The sequence below is a fragment of the Polistes fuscatus genome, unplaced genomic scaffold (assembly GCF_010416935.1).
Source record: "Polistes fuscatus isolate 324 unplaced genomic scaffold, CU_Pfus_HIC Scaffold7, whole genome shotgun sequence".
Classification (NCBI taxonomy): domain Eukaryota; kingdom Metazoa; phylum Arthropoda; class Insecta; order Hymenoptera; family Vespidae; genus Polistes; species Polistes fuscatus.
The window spans coordinates 5627343-5645423 of NW_025113151.1; the positions used below are offsets into that span (position 1 = coordinate 5627343).

Sequence of the window (18081 nt, forward strand, 5' to 3'; positions counted from 1 at the left end):
AAAGATAGAAAAAGAAAAGAGAACGAAAATAAATTTCCTGTTACTCGGCTCTTTCTTTCTTTTTTGAAATCTTGCACGCGTGCGTTAACATACACATGACAAAAGAAAAACTGAGAACTACACTATACTTCTTTTTTGATCAATCGTTTGAACTCGGATATATAAAAGCGAGAGAGTCAAGGTTTAAAAATAGAGACTCGTCGTAACACTTTGGAAGACATTTTTAAAAAAGCCTTCATGTCACACCCTTTTTACTTATCTAATCAAATTTACAAGATCTTTCATTAATAAATAAAAAAAAATTCATTATTAAATAAAAAAATAAATAAATCAATCATTCAATCAATCAGTTAACGAGTCGTTTTTATGGACAAAGAAACGAAAGAGAGAAAGAAAGAGAATGAGAGAAATTAAGAAACAAACGACACATGATACACACATACATATACACATTAATATACACATGCATAAGTTTACACTGAATATGCACCTGTAAATATCGTCTGTATTCCGTACTTGTTACAATCGCGTTCGCGTAACGTCGTACAATTTTGTCATGAAGCTATTGATTATATACTTCTTATATAAAAAAAAAAAAAAAGAAAGAAATAAATAAATCATCATCATCAACAACAACAATAACTACAAATTATGTACTACGAAGTAACGTATTAAACGTGAATAAACTATTCGTCTGTATATTCTCATTCGTGACGTTCTCGAAAAAAAAATGAAAGAAAAGAAAAAACAAATCTATGAACACGATTTATTTAAATATGTCTCATTTCATTTATAATTATTATTTTTTTCTTGTGTCTCGTTATTTTTAATGATTTAATTGATGATCGTTATAAGATCTAGAAAATTAATTACTTTATTAATGAAAAGTTTAATTGAAACATTTGTTAAATCGTTTATCCCGCACCTTTACAATCCTATTATGCACGATCCTTCGTGTTGTGTTTTTTTTTACTATTTATTATGCCACACCCTAAATTACTTTGATTATACTTGTCAACGCATTTACGTACGACTTAAACTCGTTAAAAATTCCTAGAAATTTCTCATTAATTGTTCATTCTCGTTTGAATGAACATGACTTGCTAAATAGAAGTTAATTAAAAAGAAAAAAGAAATTTATTAAATGTTCAATAATTTTGTTTAATCAACATTCTAATGTTTGACGTCATTAGAATCGCGTCATCTAGCGTTAAAAAAAGAGACATCATTTTGTTAGAGACAAAACGTATGAAGAAAATCATTGGAAGGGGTTAATATTTAACTGAGCATGCGCTAACTAAAACTCTCGACAAGATACCGTGCGGATTTAGAAGTTTGTAACGCGCGAGCTTCTTCTCTCAAAAGAGCGTCTTTCATAAACTTCATTTTGGTTTATAACACAAAAGGTAAGTGTAGATTTGTTATTCATTTGTTTATTTAATGTTAAATATTTATAGATTTATTAAAGGATCATATATATTTTAACACGATTACAAAGTAATTTTTATTACGTGATAATAAATTAACATTTAAATATGATATTTTGATGAATATCTTTTAGTTTGTATATATTCATAAATAATCTAATTTGAAAGAAAATATTAAGACAGAAAAATGAATGAGATTTTCATAAATAATTTTTAATTATTTGATTGATTGATTGCTAGATTGACTGATGTATTTATTTATTTATTTATTTATATAATTATTTATTTTTTAATTTATTTATTTCGAATGAGCGATAATTTTTTTCAACGTGTCATTTGAAAATCTATGTCAGTTTAATCTTATGCGACAAACTTCTCGATGGCGGCTAAGTTTCTAAATATATCGTGGTCGTCGTGGTGGCATCTAAAAGATTTTCTCCTTAGGTTTACCATCCTTGCGAGTGTTACAACGATTTATTAGCTGAACAAAACGTTGTCGTTGGTACTCATTTTCTTTCATGTTTATTTACTTCAGTGAAGAGGAAAAAACTATGCAAGAGAGGAACAATAATTATTTCATAAACAGTAAACTTATCGTTCTATTCGAGTATAGTAATGTTCTGGCATTCGTAGAAATAAACATGGTGGGGAGAAAGAAAGAATGACCAAAGAATGAGAGCTTTTGGCACCGTGACAGCACGCACGAGTAAAATCTATGAATTAGCACGTTTCGAAGAACACGTTTTCATATTTTTAAAAAGTATTTCGAAGAAAGTATAATTTAAACATAAATTTATGTGGATAATAACTGTGAAATTAATTTAAAAATTTTCTTAATAATTTCACCGAATCTTTATAAAAGAAATATTTTTTATGAATTAACAAATTTGTTTTGTATTTAATTAAAAAAAAAATATGTATGATTTAAATACAAATTTACAACCATTACATATGTGAGTTTATTTAAAATTTTTGTTAATAATTTTATGGAATCATTTGAAAAAAATACTAATATTATGTATAAATTAACCAATTTTTGTTTATCTAATTTTTTAATTGAATATTTTATCTTTTATTTAAACGTCCGCGTTTATGTTTAATTAATCAGCCAATCGCTTAAAATTTGGTCTCATAACTTCACATAACAATTTGATCTCAACATTTCGAAATAAAATAATTGAAAAAAAAGAAATTAAAAGCAAGAAGCAGTGTTATTTTTTAATCTGTCATTTGTTTGTCTGTAAGAAACGAGATGACTGAAAAGAACGATAAATCGATTTATTTCGAAGACAGAGTTTCATTAGGGTTGTAAATTTCGTGTAAATAAGCAGACTGAATATTGGACTCGATAGATATAAATATTTATGTGTGCCGAGCAAGATGCAGTTGCTTGATGCCTTTTCGTTAGTTTACTTAACGTCAAACGATTAAGTGCGCTCTTTCCGTTTGAGTTTTCACATAAGTTAGAAAATCTTGAGCTTTTCAACTCCTCGAACGTATTTTACAAATTCTCAACCACCTATTTTCATTTTATTTGTCTTGTTATTTTTCTTAGAACAATACGAAGATGCAATTATGGTACGTTTTGGTGATATTCCTTACGTGTCTTTTGAATTTTTCAAAACAAGTCGCCATAGGTAAGCCTAACTTTTTAAATTATTTTTTATAAATATACATTCTAATTAATATAAAATATATATAATATATGAAATTGTATTTTTATTTTCTAAATCAAATCGTCAAATGTGAAATGTCATTTGTTGTAATTTTAACAAAAATTATTTTTAATTTTGATTTTCTATATATAATTTTCTTGATTATAATTTTTTATCAAAACTCACACAGGAGGTTTTTTCGATGACGATGAATTGATTCAACGAGCTTTTGAATTATCGATAAGATCGGTTAATCGAGAATATCCAAGTAATATTTATTTGGAACCTAATGTTCAACTAGTAAATAACGATGCATTCGATGTTACCAGTCAAGGTAATTATTATTATTTTTAATGATACAAAAATAATATAACTTGAAATAAAAAAATATAATTCTTCAAATGATTAGTATGCAAAATGGTTAGTACGGGTGTGGCTGGCATATTTGGTCCACAAGATAAAGCCATGGCTGAACATGTGCAGAGCATATGTGACACGATGGAAATGCCACACATCACAGTTAGATGGGACCCACAAGAAACACGCGGGAAAACAGTGAATTTCTATCCACATGCAAATACGTTGTCCTTGGTGCGTTTTCGATTATTTCTTTCCATTATATTCAACAATAAGTTAATGCGACTTGTGATGTTCGTTCATTTAGAAAAATCTCCATGTACTTAATAGAATTTTGCTTACTAAAGAATCAAAAAAATTAATCAAATAACAATTTACATATATATATATATATATATATATATATACATATATAAAATTCTAGGCATATCAAGTATTAATACAAGAACTGAATTGGCAAGAGATGATAATATTATTCGAGAATACCGATAGTTTGCTAAAAATTAAACCACTTTTAGAACTTCGTAATACAGGAATTGACATATTTTTGTTTCAATTAGGAAATGGTCCGAATTACAGGTAAAATTATAGAATGATTATTTTTAACGTAAGCCTTCGAGACAATTAGCATTAACCGATTCTACAGTGTGACGTCGAATCCTGTGCAGGAACGTGATTCAAGAGGTCAAGGAAACTGAAATCGAAAACATCGTGATCGATTGTTCCTTTCTAATTTTAAATGAAGTTCTCAAACAGGCTCAACAAGTTGGTATTATGTCGGACCAACATAGTGTGGTTGTGACATCATTAGTAAGATTTTTATTTATTGTTTTTTTAATTTTTTTTTTTCATCGATCTTTTTATATGCATTTGATCGATGATAAATCTCATGCATATTTTTAGGATCTCCAAACATTGAATTTAGAACCGTACCGTTATTCCGGCGTAAACTTTACTGGTTTTCGTTTAATCAATCCGGAAGATCCAACGGTAATGGAGATTTTCAACAAACACAAACACGAATGGAGCGTATCCGGACCGGATAAACTTCGACTTGAACCAGCTTTAATGTACGACGCCGTTCAGCTTTTCGCTCAAACTTTAAAGCAATTAAATGGCGTTACAAACGACGACGTCAAACAGCTGCCTTGCAATGGTTCGATGAGCTGGGAACATGGGAGCACTTTATTGAATTTTATGCGTGTGGTACGGCGGTCTGTCTACTTCGAATATAAATCTAAAATAATATTTTTTATTTTATTTATATTTTAATTTCAATTGAAATGATTATTTTTTTTTAATAAAATTTATAATAAATTATTAATGCATGATTTACTACGTACATATTATTAGAATATGTTTTGAATTAATTTATTGACTCCCTGGATATTCAATACAAATGATCCACTAATCAGATTGTTGATTAATAGCAATTTAATGACTACTCAATTTCAGACCGAAATGAGAGGATTGACTGGATTAATATGGTTCGATACTGCTGGATTTCGAAGTAATTTTCAATTGGATATTGTTCAACTACAATTAGAAGGATTAACAAAAATAGGAGTTTGGAATAGCACTCGTATGAGTGGAATCGAATGGATGCCAGAGATGAGTTCAACGAAACCTGATTCTGAATTAAGTCTACAGAATAAGACATTTTTAGTATTAATATCCCTGGTAAATTTTTTGTTTATTATCAAACAGATCAAATTTTTCAGTAAACAACGCTAATCGTTTAATGTTACAGACAAAACCGTACGGAATGGTTAAGGAGTCTGCTACGATGTTGTCTGGCAACGAACGTTACGAAGGATTTGGAATCGACATTATTGAAGAGCTTAGCAAATCACTCGGATTCAATTACACTTTCGAAGTTCAAACAGACAGTGTTTATGGTTCATATATAAATAAAACGGGAAAATGGTCCGGCATGTTGGGAAAAATTATTGAAGGGGTAAGCTTTACAAATATGTTCATTTAATAAACCAAACAAATTAACTCTGTCAAAGACAAAAAAAATATATTTATTTAAAAATTAAATTCAATAAATTTAAATATTAAAAAATTATTCAACTAATTAGCAAAGTTGTTTTTTTCTAGCGAGCAGATTTAGCAATTACCGATCTAACGATAACATCCGACCGTGAAAGTGCCGTGGATTTTACGATGCCTTTCATGAACTTAGGTACGATTTTAATGAGAAATAATTTTGCAAGAGATAGTACTTGATAACTAATAAAATTAAATGTTCCTTATTTATATTCTAATGAATCATTATTTAGGTATAAGTATATTGTATCAAAGGCCAACGAAAGCACCGCCCAGTTTCTTCTCGTTTCTTTCGCCATTTTCTAACGACGTTTGGATATGCCTGTTAGGGGCATTTATCTTTGTGTCAGTGTTATTCTCCGTGATCGGAAGATTGTGTCCAGCGGAATGGAACAATCCTTATCCTTGCATCGAAGAACCCGAGGAGTTGGAGAACCAGTTCTCGTTGAAGAATTCCTTTATGTTTACCATAGGAAGTATAATGCAACAAGGTTCCGACGTTGCACCTATGTGAGTCGATCTATCGATCTTTCAACCTCTTCAAGGCCGAATTTTTCATTTGCGATTATAAGAAGAACATTTTTCATTTATTTATTTGATATATTTTCTGATTAGAAAATAGGATTCAAACTAAATATTCACGTTCGTGATAGAAACCTTGAAGGGATTAATGAAATGTCGCTAAAAAAAATAAATACATTTTACTGACAATATCTAATTTTTCTTCTTACTTTTTTTGTTACCGTTTAAAACTATTTCATTTTTATTTTTTAGAGGATTTTCAACAAGAATGATGGCAGGATGCTGGTGGTTCTTTTGTTTGATAATAATATCCTCCTACACAGCTAATTTAACAGCTTGTTTGGCCATAGCTGCTAACATACCACCATTTACCAACGTCGAGGAATTAGCAAAACAGAAAACTATTAAATACGGTGCTAAAGTTGGCGGATCTACGTTCGAATTTTTCAAGGTAAGTTTCTAATCCGATGCTCCTTCCGTTTGTTAGGATATTCAATTAGAAATAATTAAAACAGCGAATCGATTGTACTACTGCGTCTACGATTAAGTGAAACATTACACACTTATTCTATAGCAACCCATAGAGGAATTCATATTACGAGTATAAAAGTAAGACAACGTTCGATACATTAGATGACGAAGATTCTTTGGCTATAAATTAAATATGATTTCACGCTTCCCTCGCTTATTTATCACGTTTTTCAAACCATTGTTTAATTCATTAGAAAAGTATAATATCCCGATAAACAAAAAGCTTCGAAGCTTGTAGAATTAGTTATTGCTCGCCTAATAGTCAATCCGATGTGAGATATAAACAAATTTTGGTATTTAGTTTTCATTTCTAAATAGTAGTATACCCCTACTCTAAAAATATATTTTTTCCCCCCAACAATTAATATATTTTATAATCATTAGTTTAATATGATTTGTTTTTTTTGCATAGTACGAATCACGTAATACCAAACCTCAAAATAAACGAATGAAAATGTTTTTCCTAGACGAACGTAGAAACAAAAAAAACGAAAAAAAGAACGAACAAACAGAAAATATATTTTTTTTCAATCGCTTATTATAATTCTCCGCAGGAAAGAGAAAACATAGCCTCTATCTACCTGTTAAATGCTAAAAATCCTCTGGCCCAAACAATCATCGCTTACTAATTCGTCACAAGATGCCATTACATTCGAGTTAGGTAACAGGCAAATGAAACTTAGAAACGGTCATTCTAATTCAGCTCTTTGAAAGAATTATGCCAATTCCAAGGAGGCCTCCTACCAGACGTACAAGGACATGTACAACTACATGATCAGTACCGAGGATGTCCTGACCAAGGACAACGACGAGGGTTTGAAGAAGGTCCTGAAAGAAAATTATGCTTTCTTAATGGAGTCCAGTTCGATCGAGTACATCATTCAAAGGGAATGCAACGTTACCAAAGTTGGTGGATTGTTGGATCAAAAGGGCTATGGGATTGCTATGAAGAAAAGTAATTATTATCAAATATTACGAATTTATCGAGATTTACAAAAATTGAATTTATTTTCTAGACTCTCTCTATCGTCATCAATTAAATACGGCGATTTTAAAATTACAAGAAAGTGGTCGAGTAACCGAACTCAAAAAAAAATGGTGGACCCAAAAACGCGGTGGTGGTAAATGCGAGGTAAGTTATACCTAAACGTAATTATTGTTTTATTATGTGTATTAAAAAATTATATTTGAATTTTACAGGAAAGTGGTGCACCAAGTTCAGCAGAGGAATTGAATTTGTCTAACGTCGGTGGCGTTTTCTTGGTACTTTTCGTTGGTATAGGATTTTCTTTGATTTACACGATATTTGAGCTCGTTTGGGATGTTGCTATGAAATCAATCAAAGAAAATGTAAGTACAAATTTTCTATCATTATATTTGTAAATATCCGACTTTGTTTCATTAATCAAACCAAATTGATTTTGTTTTTCAGTTATCATTTAAGGAAGAAATGATAGAGGAGTTGAAATTCATAGCCAAGTGTACTACCGAGACTAAACCAGTGAGACATAGGAAAAGTTTATCGCAAAGAAGTGGAAAAGATAGTACAGAAGATTGCAGTCCTCCTTATGGATTCGTACCAACTGTAATCACAACATCACCGGACGATGACAATTGAAAAATCTTTGATTATTATAATACCATCTTCAGTCTACCATTAGTTAGAACGTTGACAGAAATATTCATTACCATTCGTTAAATCAACTGTTTGAGTAAACAGACCATTCACTCGGTCTAAATTCTAACTGAACTCACCCGAAATAGACAAGATTGAAAATAGCATGAGGATAAACCTAATTCTTTAATTAGCAATCGTACAAATTTCAACTTGGAATTAAATCTACGATTTCGTTCTACTTTCGATTAGTGTTGATGCATCTATGTATGGTATACTATTTATATATATATGTGTGAGCGTCTAAGAAGTTTTGAATATCATTGATAAGACTCGTAACCGCGAAATCATGTTTTCTGGCATGAACATGTTCACTCGATATTTCCTATTTCCTGACCTAGACAAGACTCCCTCTAACTGTTGGTCTATGAGAAAATAGTTTGGCAGCAGCCATACGATAGTACGGATGCTGCTCAGTCGATGAAGATTCGTTTTAAGTGCCGTTTATAAATTTTACTCTTCTACGATAATTCATTAAAAATTCGTATCGTGCATTAATGAGATTACATTTATTAATGGATTTTATTTATCCTTAAAAAAAAGGTTTGTGAAAGATTTTTCATTAACAATATCATGAAATTAATCAAATGATTTAAACGTGAAAATATGCTGATAATATTTAATAATAACGATTGTTTATTGTATTTAATGCTTTATTAACACTAAATTATGGTTTTCGTAGAAATAATATAGATTAGATAATATTTGTTAAATTTTTCTAAAAATTAAGATAAAATTAATCCCAAAGATACATTTTTGCAATCACCGAAACTATGTCACGAGCTGTGCCTGTAGTTATACCTCGCTGGTGCGGCTAAAGTTTCTAATTATATCGTATGTACCTAAGTTCGTGTGCCAATGCATTATGTAGTGTGAAAACGTGCAGTGTTTATTAAAAAAAAAAAAAAAAATAACAAAATAATAAAAAAAGAAAAGCAAATATATTTAATCTAGAAATCAAATAAAAAATGAATGAAATCTAAATTTGTTTCTAATATGATTGAATTAAAATTTCAATATGGGGTGGGGCAATAAAAAACAAATAAAAAGAAAATGATCTTATATATCACGTTCACAGAATGGTTAAAAAAATGCTTCTCATATGTATCGTCCTGTTTTTATTACCTTGCATTCAAGGATTTCCAAGAGAAGTTCCAATCGGTAAGTAAAAAAATTTTAAAAAATCTAAAATAAATGACATGTCATAAAAAAAATAAATACGATATATTTTTTAAATAACTATAGGAGTTCTTTTCGATGGGGATGAAATGATTGAAAAAGCGTTCTATTTATCGGTTGAAAATGTTAACAGAAATGCTGAAATATCAAACGATATTAAAGCTTTAATATTAAGATCGGAACAAATTGACAGCGATACCTTCGATGCCGCAGAGAAAAGTAAGCCTAATAAAAATATTTCTAGTCCGATTAGATTTTGTTATCCTATTAAAATACCATTTCGTATTACAAACAAAAGTTAGGCACTACAAAAATATTTCTATTCACAAATTATACAGATAATGTGTTTCTTTTAATTTCGATTCGATCAACCAAATGAAAATTTTGTGCATAGCGTGCAAACTTTTGGAAAAGGGCATAGCTGGTTTTATCGGACCGAAAGACAAATCTGCATCGTATTTTGTTCAAAGTCTGTGCGATGCTATGGATTTGCCATACATTACCACTACATGGGATCCCGAACAAACTCGAGGAAATGCAATTAATTTATATCCTCATCCCGAAGTTCTCTCAATGGTAAAAAAAGAAACCCCCCTCTCCATATAATTTTCACTAACACGTTCGATAAATCTTTATGATTTAATCACAATCTTATTGCGTTTAGGTTTATTACAATTTAATAAAAGATTTCAATTGGAAAGAATATGCAATTTTGTACGACAATACAGAAAGTTTGTTACGTTTGCAACGTGTATTGGAACTTCAAGAAATAGTTGGTTACGAGATTACGATTTATCATCTCGGTAATGGTCCAAATTACAGGTAACAAAAAAAACAAAGCTCATTAATAAAATTTTCTAAATTGAATTCAATAGAAATTAATAACATTTCGATTATAAACTCAGAGATATTTTACGAACCGTCAAAATGTCGGGAGTGATCAACATAGTGATCGATTGCTCGTACGAAACTTTACCTACGGTTCTCGAACAAGCCCAACAAGTTGGTTTAATGTTACAAAAGTATAACATAATCGTAACAAATCTGGACTTCCAAACATTAGATCTGGAACCTTATCAATACTCAGGTGTAAACGTGACGGGTGTGAGAATGATAAATCCAAAAGACCCTTATCTCTTGGATATTTTTAATACTTTTTATCTCGATTGGAACTTAACAGATCCTATGCAATTGAGACTCGAATCAGCATTGGCCTTCGATGCTGTGCAAATTTTTGCTAGAGGCATGGCACTGTTGGAGAACAGTGTTAATGGTAATTTTAAAAAATTAGCTTGCAACGAAACGGATAATTGGGAATTTGGTAATAGTTTGAGCAATTTTATTCGTGCCGTAAGTTCTTTTTCCATGCTTTTTATTTTTTTTTAGAGATATCATACGTTTTAGAAATGTACAAAATTTTTAGTTATTTATTTATTTATTTAGGAAAATATTCATGGGTTAAGTGGACTAGTGAAATTCGACACATCAGGGTACCGAAGTGATTTTAAATTAGAAATCATCAGTCTTAACATAGAAGGATTAAATAAAGTTGGTGATTGGTATAGTACGAATAGTATTCAATGGGTACGAAAATCTGGCCTTCCAGCCAATGAGATTAAAGTATTGCAAGACAAACATTTCATCGTTTTGATATCTCTGGTAAAATTGTTTTTAAAAAAATGATTTAAGGATTGCAATTATGTAATACGTGGCTGGGTTGAAAAGTTCTGAATCCGATATTGAAACATTTTGTTTTTCTCGATCAAATTTATTTTTATTTAAAAAAAAATGAAAACTTTTTGTCAAGATTTAAAACTTTCCAACTAACCCACGTATTAGTAATAAATCAAAATCTTTTTATTTATGAGGAGTTTTTTTTAGACTTATCCATATGGAATGTACAAAGAATCACCTGATTTGAGAACAGGTAATGATCGTTACGAAGGTTTCGCTGTTGACATTATAGACGAAATGAGCAAACTGTTAGGATTTAATTACACCTTTGAAGTACAAGAAGATAACGTTTATGGTTCTTTGCAAAAAGCTACTGGAGAATGGAATGGGATGATTAGAAAAATTAGAGACGGTGTAAGTTTAATAATCAGATGGATTTTTTGTACTAATAATTTGTATTTTTTTCAAAAAAACAAAAAAATTTTTTTAATAAATCAGTATAGTGTGTATAGTCAGTGCTGCTATCTGAATCACTATCGGTAAGGAAGCAATCTTACTCTGCACGTTCTTCCAAGTATCTTACTTTTAGTCGGTACAGAGACTTACTATAATAATTCATTAACATTATTATACGAATATTAATAAATAATTGAAAAATTTGTTTATTGTAGAAAGCAGATCTTGCGATTACAGATTTAACGATCACTTCTGAACGAGAGAGTGCAGTAGATTTTACAACACCCTTTATGAATTTAGGTAATATTAATCTAATTTTTAATAAACAATTAATTGAAATAAAAAAATTAATAAATATATTATATTATTATTATTTTTAGGCATAAGTGTACTTTACAGACAACCGACACAGGCACCACCAAGTTGGACTTCATTCCTTTTACCATTCTCTTATGAAGTGTGGGGTTACATTTTTGGATCATGGATTATCGTGAGCCTCATATTGTATATCAATGGAAGAATGAGTGCAGCCGAATGGACTAATCCGTATCCTTGTATCACCGAGCCAGAAGAATTAGAAACACCTTACACGATGGTCGACACTCCATTTTTCACTATTGCAACTTTACTTAATGGTGCATCTGATTTCGCTCCTGGGTGAGTCGATAATATTAAACGTTGAATTAAATTTTATACTTACAGATAATAATAATAATTATTAAAAGTAATAACATAAATTGCAAAATTTAAATCGAAAATTCTGTCTCGTAAAATTATAATTCGAAAAATTGTAATCATTCGAATAGAAGTTTTGGTGTTGAATAAGAAAAGTATTTTCTCTTATCGTTTCGAATTTATCTGATTGTGAATAAACGTGAAAAGTAACTCATTTATCATTCTCGAAAGGAGAATAAAAGATACAGCAACGTTTTCTACCTAGCATACTTACACACATATATACACAATACTATACATCTTAACTTCTCGATTAATGGTTACCTGCAGGTGACAGAAGTTTTTCGTTTAAAAGAAACAGAGAACGTTCTTTAACCCATTTTTGGCTATTCTGAAAGGAACCAAGTTAAAAGTGCTAATAATTCTTCAATAGTGTCACAGATCGATACGATAAATTTAAGAATGTCAACCTAACTTATCGTTTGATTTATATTAATCATATATATATAGAGAATTAATTTTTTTGTTTATTTTTTATTTGGTCAAAACTAATCGAACAAAAATATTGAAAGTAATTTAAAACGGTCTTTTCAAATTCTTTCACTTTGCGAGCGCACTTTACCCGAGCAAATATTTTTGTGATCCTGAATATATGGTAGACTTTATCGTCTCTTTCACTATAATACACTCACAGACATGCTGTACGTGTAGCGTTACAAAACTGGTTTTGAATTAATTTTCGGTCGTTTCGCGTCAAAAAATTTTTGAATTTTTTTAAATATCAACTACTCCATTTGGGGTCACGAACCACACTTTGAGAACCTTTGGTTTAAAGAATGGACGTGTCAGAGATGATATCTTCATTCGCGTAAGCTAACAGCAGGCATCCGTTCGAGTATGATCGATTAATAACCTTTCGATTTATTTTTTTTCTTAGAGGTATTTCAACGAGAGCATTAGGTACAACATGGTGGTGTTTTAATCTAATAATAAACGCAACTTACACCGCCAATCTAGCAGCAGCTTTATCTACCAGTCCAACAGTATGGCCCTTTACGAAGGCAGACGAGTTACCCTATCAAAACGAAATCAAATACGGGGCGAAGAGAGACGGGTCTACCATCTCGTTTTTCAAGGTAAGAACATTTTCTTACCTACCTTCAGTATTAAATGAAAAAATATGAATACCATGATCGATCGATCGATTATGAATTAATCGTTATAATGCAGACTCAAGAGAAAAATTTATTTCTTTATCTTTAATTATAGATCTCATTCACATGTGCTGAAAGTATCAGTAATTAAAGAAAAAAAATTTTTTTTTAAATGCTATTTACTTGAAAATATTGTTTTATAATTAATTATGTAATTATTACACGAGTGATTTGGTTCTTTTCCGTATTTCGTAGAATACAGTTTATACAATTTTGTTTTTTTAAATTTAATTAATAAGTTTTATCGAATAATGAGAAATTTATTTTATAAACTGAAACTTATTTTGGAAAGTTTCTTAAGAAATCTAGGCTCTTAAAATACAAATGTGATACATGTATGTATTTAAATCAAATATCAATTAATCATAATTTGAAATCTACCATATCGAGACTGCTACTTACGAGCCCTACAAACTTATGTACGACTACATGATGGAACACGCAAGCGAGGTTCTAACGGATAACAACGAAGACGGTCTGAAAAAAGTGCAGCAAGAGAATTATGCATTCTTCATGGAATCTACGTCAATAGAATATTTTACACAAAGGAACTGCAACGTCACCAAAGTTGGTGGTTTGTTGGATCAAAAGGGTTATGGGATTGCTATGAAAAAAGGTATACATTTAAAGTTAGTTATCAATTTTTAACATAACGCATATATAAATATAAACTGTTTCAAGCATATGTTACGTCCTGTGGCGTATTAAAAAGTGTGGTCAGTTTTTAGTCAAGCAATTAAGCATTTACTAGAAAATGACCTAAAGAATTGTGAGTGACTTCACGAGTGATGAGATTTGGATGTGAGAATTGGAGGGGAAGAGAGTAATTAAAGAATGAAATCTCTATTGGGATTCTATTACAAGAGATAGATAGATAATTAAGAATTAAAATAAGATGCTTGCCTTTTTCTGTTGCTGGTGGGATAGGCCTCTGGCTCTGCTTCGATCAACACAAATAGAATAATTCTAGACGCGGGTAATAATAATGCTTTACTAACTCTCAAATTCGTTTATCTTGAAATTTATTCTTTTACATTACCGATCAATCTTATAAATTGTTTCACTGATTTTACAGAACAGAATACGGAATAATTAATTAAAACAGAATACAGACTTGTAAACGAAAACAAAAATCAGACTTATTATTGAAACTGAATACGAACTTACTTGCTAAAACAGAAATACCGGGTTACAAAAAATTATGAATAACAATGATGATTGTCCTTTCTTCCTGATCTTTATAGACTTATTCCTACTCCCACTTCTTAGACCAGTTACTTCGTTGCATCGAATCAGTTTGCAAGATATAAAACTTAGTTCCTTATTGGATAGTTACATTGACGCCTACAAGGTTCATTGGTTTAAAGAATTAACAAAGAATATACTTTCTGGGGGTAAAGTCCAGACGACTTCGCGTCCACGAATTTCTATGAGTCTACGCCTATGGATCAGATATCCGTTCCTTTGTCGAATAGTTCTATTTCCTAAGAACGATAATAAATACGAAATCTCTTGGATGTTTACTTAATATTATGCGTAACTCTTACTCGTGAACAATACCGCACGTGCGTGGGAAATGTTTGTAATCTGTTTCTTTAGTTTATGTAATAAAATTATATCAGGTTACATGATATGAGCCTTCGGCGAGAAAAATATTGATATGAGTGTAGCAGGTAAAAGAAAAAGAAAAAAGCCTAGGACGTAACACATATTTTATGACAAAAATATTAGCCAAATGAAAACTCGCAATTAATTATAACTTTGAACAACAAAATTCATTATCTTCTGTACACGTTCACATCTGTAATATATAAAATATACTTTTAAAATGAAGCTGTTTGGAACAGTCTGTACGCATTCGATTCAAAACTTTTTGAGTTGAAAGGAAAAAAAAAATAAATAAAAAGAAAAGTAAGAAAGAAAGAAAGAAAGAAAGACGATGTAGTAGGGTAGAAGAAATATATGCTGTCCTTGCAGATATATATTATCGGAACCAGCTAAGCGGTGCGATACTGAAGCTGAAGGAGGCTGGCATGATAACCGAACTCCAAGATAAATGGTGGAGGCAAAAAAGGGGTGGGGATAAATGTAGTGTGAGTACTTCGATACCAGTTTCAATATAATTCGATCGTTAATGGCGTCATATGATTTTCTCTTTCTTCCATGTGCCTTGATTAATACTAACTGTTGATAATGATATATTATACTATCTTCCATGATTTTATTTAAAGAAACTCGAGTTACTTAAGTTTACTTAATGGTTTATAATATTTGTTGTAATCGTTAATATCTCATGATTTTAGGAAAAACCACCTGCAATTGCCAATCCATTGAATTATGAAGACGTTAGTGGTGTGTTTATTGCTCTCGGAAGTGGTCTCGCTATATCCTGGATAGGTACAATTTGGTCTTTTGTCTGGCATATACGAAACGTTTCTGTTACCGAAAATGTAAGTTTTAATCATTTAATGTGCATTAGGTTTTGTTATAATATCTCCTATACTTTTCCTATTTTTTTTAATAATACAATAATTTAATTTTTATAATTCTGAAAGAGTCTTAAAACAAAAGGATAGTTAAAAAATTTGTTTTAATTTTAAATTATTATATTGGCAGGTTTCTTTCAAGGAGGAATTGATAAGCGAATTGAAGTTTCTATTAAAATGTGGCGGGACAAAAATAGTTACGAGAAGGAAGAAATCTTCAACCACGTCAACGGAAGAGGATACGAAAAAGCCAAGTAGTTAAATTTGATTGAATAAAAAAGAAACTCGTCGATTAGAAAGAAATCGATTAAGAATTTTCAATCAACCCCGGGGTGTGAATTAGGGTTTTTACGATAGGAAGGATTTAATGACGGAGAAGGAGAAGAAAAAAAGAAAAAAAAATCACTTTTGGAATAAGAAATGATTGTAATGAGTTAGATGGAAGGTATTATTATTATAATAATATTCGATGTTATTCACGCTAGCATAATATCGAGATTAGAGAAGAGTGTTTTTTTTTTTTCTTTCTGTTTCTTGTTTTTGTTTTTTTTATTCAAAATACTTTTAAAAGCTTATAGAATAGGCATAGGAGCACGCGACTAATGGGGGAATCTTTCTCTTTTGAGATCCATATAGACCAGCATGTATCGCAAAAGAATATAACGAAATTAGTGATAATAATGGTGAGCGGCGGTTTAATAAGCATTAGGTGTAACAACCTTCTGTCGTAAAAGGGCCGCCGCCAAAGGGTATCTCTCTCGGTGTAACGAAATTGCTTGCTCGTAAATATATGTTCGATGGACAGGCGAAACACACGATGTGCGTGCGCGAGCGCGCACGTTGACCTTAATGAAGCTACTTTCTGGCATAGAAAAAAAGAAGAGGAATATAAAAAGATAAAAATACAACGAGAAAAGGAAAAAAAAGGATTAGAAGATCGGCGTGGTCCTTCAAAGAACGAGGATGATCGTTCAAAGATCATTTACTTAAATTCAAATGATCTTTCTTACTTTTCTTTTTTTTTTTTTCTTTTGAGATGATTATGAATTCATATTAGAATAATTTATTCATTTTTGATGCGAAGTTAATACACTTGGGCGAATATTTTTTTTCTTTTTTTTTTTCTTTTCATTTTAAATATTACTGCTTTTTTACTTATAAAAATATTGAATGAATGGAATTAGTGGTGTGCTGTAATTTGAAATCTACATTAATACTTGAAAATATATTTATTATTACCGTAATAATGTTAACTGAGATTTGCTTTGGTTTTATATAAGGTATTTTTTTGTTGTTTTTAATCAAATTAAAAGATACGGTTAGAATAGATGATAAATTCAATAAGGCTTTAAAATAATAATATAAGTGATTTGGATCATACGTGATTTTTCATGTATAAAAATAAACTCATTAATTTCTTCATGTTATGTTTATATGTCGATTTTAAAATCAAAATGGGAGAAAAAGGGAAAAAGTCGAAAATTAACGAAGAGAAAAATAAAAATAGAGAAAGAACTCAATAGCGGAAAATTGTACGACGAGTAGTAATAGTCGTAAATGAGGGAATTTAACGAAGCCAGGGCAGTTCACTTTCAACAAGCGATAACTAACTCGATGCGTTCGTGGGAAATAAAAATGAAGGAAGGGTTCGTTAAATTCCTGTCTTTACGATCTTAGGTCGTCATGCGAAATTAAAAAGTCATTCTTGTCTTGTTTAAAAAATAAATAAAAGCAAGCAATGCGTCTTTATCAGTCGAGTTCACCGATTTTTGCTAATGTTTGACGTCGTTACGACGTGACGTTGCCGTAAACGATGCGACGTCATGCAAAATACTCGAAGAAAAGTGAAGAAGAAGAGAAATCACATAAGAAAAAGAACAACATTTCGAAAGATATTATATCGCATGTTTTCTTACGATACACGCGTGCTTTCTTTTTCATTATTTATTTATTTATTAGAAATGAGATTCCTTGCGATCGAGTGCTTCGCATTTTGTAGAAAATATTTTGCGATAACGTATAAACGTGTTCTTCCTCCCATTTCTACTTCTTTTTTTCTTTTTATTTTTTTTCTGATTCTTCTGTCCCATCTTCTAACAAATAATCAAATCGAACGTAACACCTTCCGTTACACTTTAACGTCGCACTTTTACCCGCATCTTGAAGGATCGTAAAATT

At 30.6% G+C, this 18081-nt stretch overlaps 1 protein-coding gene across 1 annotated transcript; it reads left to right on the forward strand.

Moving 5' to 3' along the window:
• Positions 1 to 911: 911 nt before the first annotated feature.
• Positions 912 to 17147, forward strand: LOC122524263. Its single transcript, XM_043646409.1, has 31 exons — positions 912 to 1406; positions 2983 to 3064; positions 3273 to 3416; positions 3492 to 3673; positions 3864 to 4018; positions 4108 to 4249; positions 4343 to 4645; positions 4895 to 5119; positions 5190 to 5396; positions 5543 to 5627; positions 5725 to 6001; positions 6266 to 6464; positions 7259 to 7499; positions 7561 to 7676; positions 7745 to 7894; positions 7977 to 8161; positions 8412 to 8431; positions 9270 to 9380; positions 9465 to 9617; positions 9793 to 9974; positions 10063 to 10220; positions 10304 to 10748; positions 10842 to 11057; positions 11280 to 11486; positions 11744 to 11828; positions 11909 to 12185; positions 13141 to 13339; positions 13808 to 14033; positions 15395 to 15510; positions 15721 to 15867; positions 16034 to 17147. Exons 2-31 carry the CDS (start codon positions 2995 to 2997, stop codon positions 16163 to 16165), a joined length of 5355 nt encoding a protein of 1784 aa, XP_043502344.1. The 5' UTR covers positions 912 to 1406; positions 2983 to 2994; the 3' UTR covers positions 16166 to 17147.
• Positions 17148 to 18081: the final 934 nt, after the last annotated feature.